Below are 8,600 nucleotides of genomic sequence, written 5' to 3'. Positions count from 1 at the left end.
GCTTTTTCGGAGAGAATTCGCTGGGACACCATAATAAAGCAGTTTAAAGATTCAGCATTCATTTATTCAATTGAGTTATTGCCTATCATCTGTGCCCCAAGTCCAATGCAATGTCAACATGGTCCATTTATTATCTCCAGAAACATCAAGAGATTACCATAATACCATATGAAAAACATGCCTATAATTAAACATATATATCTGAGAAGACCTAATGTTTGTTGATCTCTTCTCCTAATGCATCTTCATACTCAAATAAATAAAAAACAAAAATTAGAAACGAAGAAGCGAATGTCCCTTCGCGTCGCAAAACTGTTTCACTTCAGCAGCTGTTTGGGAGCACAAGAAAACCCGGCCCTAAATGTGATTAAGTGACCATTTGTTCTTCATATACATTAATTGAATTATTTGGGAGCACATGGTAGAGGGCTAGTTTTGTACATTTACATGTTAGTCATAAATGAAATTTTATTGCATTCTTCAGTCAAAAATATTTGTTGTTTAGATGTTCAAACTTTCGAAATTTCGACTATCAATAAGTTTTTAAATGCTTTGGTTAAATACAAAATAAATGATGTATAGATATTTTCCTTAAAAACTACTATCATAATATCATACACTTATTAGATTTTACATATTTATTCTAACATGAAATTAGTCGTTGGAATTTTAGAATTTTGATCTTGTCCTAAATGATATATTTTTATTAGGATAGAGTATTATTGTACCAGGAAGATAACCGGTTAATTATTCCATATGATAATTTTTTAATGGATATATTAAGAGAGCGGTGCAAGTTGAATTCAATTAATATCCTTTCACATCATACAGATCATAGAATCCGAGCAGAACTTAGATGGGCCTATAGAGTAGTGAGTAATTAAAATAGTTTTTAGGTCAACATGACTGATAAAAGTAATCTCAAAGGAAACTGAATAAGGGCTGCAGTATAGTACTAACACACAGTGCATTTGCTTCATAGGCACAGGCGGCAAACAAGGCAGGAAGTATGCAATTATATATGCTCATTGGGCTTTTTGAAAAAGGACATTCAGAAGACAAAAGTGCATCACATCATGCAATGTACAAAAATTAAGAATGATAAGTTAAAACTTTAGACTTGACACATGCTAAAAAATTCATCCCTAGGTCCCACAAATTATTCTACTCTGTTCCACAGTCTTGTCCTACCTCTCTGTCTACAAGGCAGCTTCAACGCGTAATTTAAGCAGATGCATACATGCATACTCTCTCTGTCCTAAAATAAATCAATTCTTTGGTTTTTGTGCTCAGCGTTTGACCGTCTGTCTTATTTAAAAAACTTTTAGGAAATTAGAAAAAAATTAGTCACACGTAAAATACTATTCATAATTTATCATCTAATAAAAATATCAATCGTAAAAAAATTTGAATAAGACGAAGAGTCAAAAATTATAGATAAAAAATAAAAAATTGGTTTATTTTGGGAGATAAACTTAAGAGAGATGTGCAATACATTGGAGTAAGGGTGTTAGGCTAGAATTTCTTAGTATCTGTGTCTTACTTTGGCACCTGGTATTTGAATTAAAAAAATATTTTACCTAAAACATATAAGGTTGAAGGATGAAGAAAGTTTGAAAAGAATGATTTTTTATTACAGTGGGACCCACCTTAGTGTAACCTATACAAGATACAACATTGGAGCATTATTTACTAAACTAGCCCCCCGTAACATGTCTATTCTTGTATCTTTATATGAAAATAAACATTAGAGATGTCCTAAGTGGTTGTTTGGATCTAAGAACTTTTTTATAGTCCCTTGTCACATCGGATGTTTAGACGTTAATTAGGAGTATTAAATATAGACCGATAACAAACTAATTGCATAAATAAATGCTATTTCATTAGACAAATTTTTAAGCCTAATCAATCCACGATTAGCAAATGTTTACTGTAGCATCATATTCGTAAATCATGGACTAATTAGGCTCAATAGATTCGTCTCGCGAAATAGTCCAGAGTATGGGGTGAGTTTTATTAATAGTCTATATATTTAATACTTTTAATTAGTGTCCAAACATTCGATGTGACAAAAGACAAAAAAAAAGTTGGAGACAGTCTAAGTAATATCCCATTTTCCCTATTCAGGATCAAATTCTCTTAATATAATTCTTGCATTAAGACAAAAACGATCTTCCAAATCTTGTTGCACTGACACACATATATTTGGCAAGTTTTACAGATAGTCTCATTTTAATTAGGAATGTGGGTGCTTTTCAAAATATTTAAGAAATGTTTGGATAACAGGATAGTTAGCCAGATAACATTACAGTTGATGATGATGATGTGAAGAATGGGCCAGGTAATTTATTAATCAAACGCCAATCGACCAACCCTTCTGGCCTGAATGTATGTGTGCCATAACCATTGGAAAGTTTCAACCCAGCACAGATGCTGACAACCACTCTTCCTTTTGTTGTCATCCTTGGAGATGTTCATCTGAATCCAACACTTCACAACATCCTATTTGTCCATAGTAAAAAAAAAAAACTACTGATTGCTAGCAAGACCAAGTGGCCACCAAATGAGCTGTCTGTCTGTCTATATTCCACCCTTCACTTTATGCAAAAGAAAAGCCCTTACTAGCTCCCCAAAGGGCATGCCCCCTCAAAGCAAAGAAACAGTTCTCCATACTATTCAATGACCCTCAAATTGCCAATATATACACAATCAGGGAGGAAAAAATCAAATTGATGTGAGATTAACTAGACATATTAATTCAATTTTGTAGGAGACCTCTTTTAATATGAGTCATTTGTTGATTGATTAATTTAGTTTGGCCTAAATTTAAATATAACAGCTTAACATAGAAACAACAGGGTACTAACAAATTTGCCACTGAATGAAAGTACTCTGTAGCTAATATGCTTACCTTCCATACTACAACATCATTGGTTTAACTGATTTATATGATGGTAAAGTTTCATGTGTTTGTGACTAAAATCATACGGTTCGATCAATATGCCCTTCTGATTCAATAATTTTTGAAAATCAGGAAAAATATATCCCTTTAGGTAAGAAATGCATGATCCATACTAATGTCAAATTTAAAGTGGTACATATTTATAAAATTTTCCAATTTAAGTTTTCATAAATAAGAAAAAGAAGTACAAACAAGACGGTTGAGGTCTAGCAGTTTCCATGTGGTTGGTGAACAGCAAAAACCCCAATGGAAAAAAGAAGTAACGAACCATCAAATTCAATCTCAGAAGCCATAGTCGTTCCTCTGTTAGATTGCTTATCAGTGTTCACATTCCACAATGTGGTTTGCATATTTGAGTGTAGATAAAACGCATGCAAAGAAAGTTTAGGTAAGCGACAAGGAATGGTATATATTTTGACCAGAAAGGATATGATTAATTGTGTATTAATTCCTTTCCTTTCAAACATTACATCCTTTCTTTTTCTTTTACTTGTCATCACTGATCATCACTAGCCTCTAAATTTACCTTGAAATATGTTTTAGGATGTTATTTATCCAGTTTTGAAAGGAATAGATATATAACCAGTTTAACAATTCAAGGGTGAAAAGAGAGGAAAAAAAAAGACTTCATAGAAACGAAAGTAATCATCAACCCCCGAGAGTTCATATCTGGTCTTGATAGAACGAAAGTAATCAACGATCATTAACATTACGCGTCATAACAAAACGAACCCATTTTAAGAAAATAAAACCCTAATAGATATGTGTTTTTTTTGGCCCTATTAGAACCAGTACAAAGCATCCAGACGTGTCACCGCAAGTTTAAATCTGTGTTCTTACCTATTAGATTTTGTTTTTTCTGTAGACAAAAGATAAAAAATTATCTGATTTTTTGATATTTTTTTAGTGTTATAAACAATAGAATTAACTATTATAAAGTTAAAAATATATTTTATATTGGCAAGATAATAAATCTATATATAAAATCTTTTATAAAAACACATTACTTAGTGGCTGTTTGGATCCACGGACTTTATTTTAGTCTCTTGTCATGTCGGATATTTGAATGTTAATTAGGAGTATTAAATATAGACGATAACAAAACTAATTATATAAATAAATGCTATTTCATTAGATAATTTTTTTAAGTCTAATTAAGCCATAATTAGTAAATGTTGCTGTAGCATCACATTAATCATGGACTAATTAGGCTCAATAAATTCGTCTCACGAAATAGTCCATATCATCTTGCAAAGGCAGATAAGAGCATTCATTCAAGGTGTCCCTCCCTCACTCCCTCCCTCCTCCAAACTGCTCTCTCACAAGTAGAGTAGACACAACACAAGAGCAGGGAAGACACCACCACCTGCTCTGTCCACTCCCGGCGCGGCGGCGGCCATGGAGGAGGACCAGAGCCCCCGGAGCAGGCCCGCCCACGACGACGCCGTGGCGGAATGCAAGCACGACGTCTGTTGCGAGGAGGACCCCGAGAGCACCGGCGGCCCGATCACCTCGCTGGAGCAGCCGCTGCTGAAGCGGAGCAACACGCTGACGGCCAGCCACCTCGCCATGGTCGGTGCCAAGGTCTCCCGCATCGAGAGCCTCGACTACGAGTAAGCGAGATCGATCGAGAAACACATGCTACTTCTTTGCATGGATGCATTGATTTGATTTGATTTGATTTTTGTTGTTGCATTTTGTTGTTGTGATTCGTGAAATTCTCCTTTTTTGGGGATTAGGATCATCGAGAACGATCTGTTCAAGCACGACTGGAGGAGCCGGTCGAACGTGGAGGTGCTCCAGTACATCTTCCTCAAGTGGGCCATGGCGTTCCTCATCGGCCTCCTCACCGGTGTCATCGCCTCCCTCATCAACCTCGCCATCGAGAACATCTCCGGCCTCAAGATGCTCCACATGGTGCAGCTCGTCCGCGACAAAAGTTAAGCCCCAGCTCAACTAGATGATGCTCCGTTCGTCCTCATTGCCGGCGGCGCGGCGGAGTCCTCCTCCTCCGACGACGACGAGTTCTTGATTTGGGTGGCCTCGCTGCAGGTACTGGGCCGGGTTCTTGTACTTCGCCGGCATCAACTTCGGCCTGACGTTCGTCGCCGCCGTGTTGTGCGTCGTGTTCGCCCCCACCGCCGCCGGCCCCGGCATCCCGGAGATCAAGGCCTACCTCAACGGCGTCGACACGCCCAACATGTTCGGCGCGCCGCAGCTCATTGTCAAGGTGCGGCGTTCTCCGACGTGTTCCAAGTTTTTGTTTTGATGAGTGCCATTGAAAATTTTTGGTGGGCGGGGCAGATCATCGGCAGCATCGGCGCGGTGTCGTCGGGGCTGGACCTCGGCAAGGAAGGGCCGCTGGTGCACATCGGCGCGTGCCTGGCGAACCTGCTGAGCCAGGGCGGCTCCGGTCGGCACCGGCTCCGGTGGCGGTGGCTGCGCTACTTCGACAACGACCGCGACCGGCGGGACCTGATCACCTGCGGCGCGTCGTCGGGGGTGTGCGCGGCGTTCCGGGCGCCCGTCGGCGGCGTGCTGTTCGCGCTGGAGGAGGTGGCGACGTGGTGGCGGAGCGCGCTGCTGTGGCGCACCTTCTTCAGCACGGCCACCGTCGTGGTGGTGCTGCGCGGGTTCATCGAGGTCTGCCGGAACGGGCGGTGCGGGCTGTTCGGCGAGGGCGGGCTGATCCTGTTCGACGTCGGCGACGTGACCGTGCGGTACCACGCCGGCGACCTCCTCCCGGTGACCATCGTCGGCGTGCTCGGCGGCGTGCTGGGCGCGCTCTACAACCACGCGCTCCACAAGGTGCTCCGGCTGTACAACCTCATCAACGAGAAGGGGCGGGTGGCGAAGCTGGCGCTGGCGCTCGCCGTGTGCGCGCTCACGTCGGCGATGCTGTACGTGTCGCCGTTCGCCGTGCCGTGCACGGCGTGCGACCCGGCGTTCGGCGAGGCGTGCCCGACGACGGGGAAGAGCGGCAACTTCAAGCGGTTCAACTGCCCGGACGGCCACTACAACGACCTGGCCAGCCTCCTCCACGCCACCAACGTGGACGCGACGCGGAACATCTTCTCGACGGGCACCGCCGGCGAGTTCCGCCTCGACTCGCTGCTCATCTTCTTCGCCGTCTACTGCGTGCTGGGGCTCTTCACCTTCGGCATCGCCGTCCCGTCCGGGCTCTTCCTCCCCATCATCCTCATGGGCTCCGCCTACGGCCGCATCACCGCGCTGCTGCTCGCCCGCTTCGCCCGCATCGACCACGGCCTCTACGCCGTGCTCGGCGCGGCGGCGCTCATGTCCGGCTCGATGCGGATGACCGTCTCGCTCTGCGTCATCTTCCTCGAGCTCACCAACAACCTCCTCCTCCTCCCCATCACCATGTTCGTCCTGCTCATCGCCAAGACCGTCGGCGACGCCTTCAACCCGAGCATCTACGAGATCATCCTCGACCTCAAGGGCCTCCCGTTCCTCGAGGCCAAGCCAGAGCCGTGGATGAAAGACCTCACGGTCGGCGAGCTCGCCGCCGCCAAGCCGCGCGCCGTGACGCTCCAGGTGCTCGAGCGCGTCTCCACCGTCGTCGAGGCGCTCCGCTCCACGCGCCACAACGGGTTCCCGGTGCTCGACCGCCCGCGCCCGGGCGTCTCCGAGCTGCACGGCCTCGTCCTCCGCTCCCACCTCGTCGCCGTGCTCAAGAAGCGGTGGTTCTTGCCGGAGCGGAGGAGGACGGAGGAATGGGAGGCGCGGGAGCGGTTCACCTCCGCCGAGCTCGCCGACAAGGCCGGCGACGTCGACGGCCTCGACTTCTCGCCGGAGGAGATGGCGATGTACGTGGACCTCCACCCGCTGACCAACACGACGCCGTACACCGTGGTGGAGACCATGTCGGTGGCGAAGGCCGTCGTGCTGTTCCGCTCCGTCGCGCTCCGCCACATGCTCATCATGCCCAAATTCCAAGGCCCCGAGGTGAGCTCATTAACTTAATTAATTACTACCTCCTCCGTTTTACATGTAGTCTTACCTAAATTCATTTATTGTTAAATGTATATAATTTATATATGTCTAGATTAAACAAATCATAGCATTTGAGATCATAATGCATTTGTTCTTAACTAGCCTTGCTGTTCTAAGATCACAATATCTCAGCCTTTGTATCTATTTGATAACTCAGATATGTGAAGAATCTTTCTGCTGTTCTGTTATGTTCTTTTCTGGTCAGTAGTTACAGAAGAGAGGATTTAGCTTCATATCATTTCCAGAATTTTGCAGTAGCAATCATTACCTGTGAAAATTAGTATGAAATCAATGGTTTGGAGTTAGTGAAAATGAGAATTTCTTCATCTGAATTTGTGCATAATTTGCTGATGAATTTTATGTTGTTCCTTTTTCTGCATCAGATATCTCCAATTGTGGGGATCTTGACAAGGCAGGACCTGAGGGCACACAACATCCTGGGTGCATTTCCACACCTGGCAAACAAGAGGAAAACACACTGAGGCACCATTTTTGATGGTTAATCCATGTTTATTATTGTCTTGGAGCAAGAACATCAGAGTCAGTTGGTTATACATATTCTATAAGATTTTTGAATTCTTTTTCCCTTTTCTGCTATTCTCTTCTCTGTAAGTAGATTCAGGATTATTGCTTGCTTCTCTTGTGAAGGTGATTGAATAATTGCAGCCCATGTAAAATCACATATGTACCTATGCCTGACGAGAACACAACACAATTGGTGGAATAGAGAAAATTCATTTTTGGGGGAGATATTCAAATTCCTTGGTGCAGTTTTCTCTGTAGTTTTGTTTAAATTTGTTGTGTTTGGTTTATTTCGGTTGAGCTTTGACTTCAGCTATCAACTCGTGATCATTCGCACCCACACAAAATTGTTCACTTGCAAGTTACAACTATTGATGGTGTTCATCTGGAGATTGAGAGTTTACTCGCAGAGGGAAATTGGAGTTCTAAAATTTATTTCCTTTGTTTTGTAAGTACTGTTTTAAGCCGGTTTAATTTCACTCCAGTTTTGAAGACGCTAGTCCTAAAATTGTAATGATCCAAGATCATCTTGAACAGCGACAACCAGATATATAATAGCCCTAATTGCCATCTTAAGTCAAAGCAACTCTATATATGTTTCTTGTGTGCGATAGATGACGCAATTACATCGTGGGCTTTTTTACCATTTTTAAAAAGTACCAGAGATATCAAAAATTTTAATGCAAAATTATGGTATTTCAAGTTATGTTGTATCTTTAGGTATATAATTTTTACATTGAAAAAAGTCATATCTCAATATACGTTTTCAAATATGTAAAAAAGCCTCTTACATTGTACAAATGTGTTATGTATGTGTAGTGGTGCATCTAGTATGTGTGTCATTAAAAAATAGTTCCACCATCTGAGTAATGACTCTGCACATTACAAAAGGAAAAAAAGTAAAATCTAGAAAGTTCCTATTGCAGATTGAGACTTTAGTGCAGTGTCTCACCGGTCTCATATCATGGTTCGCTTCGAATTTCAATAATTGTTTAGTTCACACGTACATTAAATACTTTCATGTATCCATCCAATCAGTTTTTATATGTGATTTATAAATTTATGTTTTGTATGTATATAGGTTGGTCTGGATCTATAATCC

The 8,600-nt window shown here is 42.7% G+C and overlaps 1 protein-coding gene across 1 annotated transcript; it reads left to right on the top strand.

Annotated features, from left to right (window-relative positions):
* The first annotated feature begins 4,274 nt into the window (after positions 1-4,274).
* On the top strand, positions 4,275-7,718 carry LOC102714604 (chloride channel protein CLC-a-like). Its single transcript, XM_040529764.1, has 5 exons — positions 4,275-4,575; positions 4,702-4,902; positions 5,015-5,192; positions 5,267-6,928; positions 7,360-7,718. The coding sequence occupies exons 1-5, from the start codon at positions 4,361-4,363 to the stop codon at positions 7,456-7,458; spliced, it is 2,355 nt and encodes a 784-aa protein (XP_040385698.1). The 5' UTR covers positions 4,275-4,360; the 3' UTR covers positions 7,459-7,718.
* The last annotated feature ends 882 nt before the right edge of the window (positions 7,719-8,600 follow it).

Source organism: Oryza brachyantha, chromosome 12 (genome assembly GCF_000231095.2).
Source record: "Oryza brachyantha chromosome 12, ObraRS2, whole genome shotgun sequence".
NCBI classification, from domain to species: Eukaryota; Viridiplantae; Streptophyta; class Magnoliopsida; order Poales; family Poaceae; genus Oryza; species Oryza brachyantha.
This window is presented reverse-complemented; position numbering and strand designations above follow the sequence as displayed.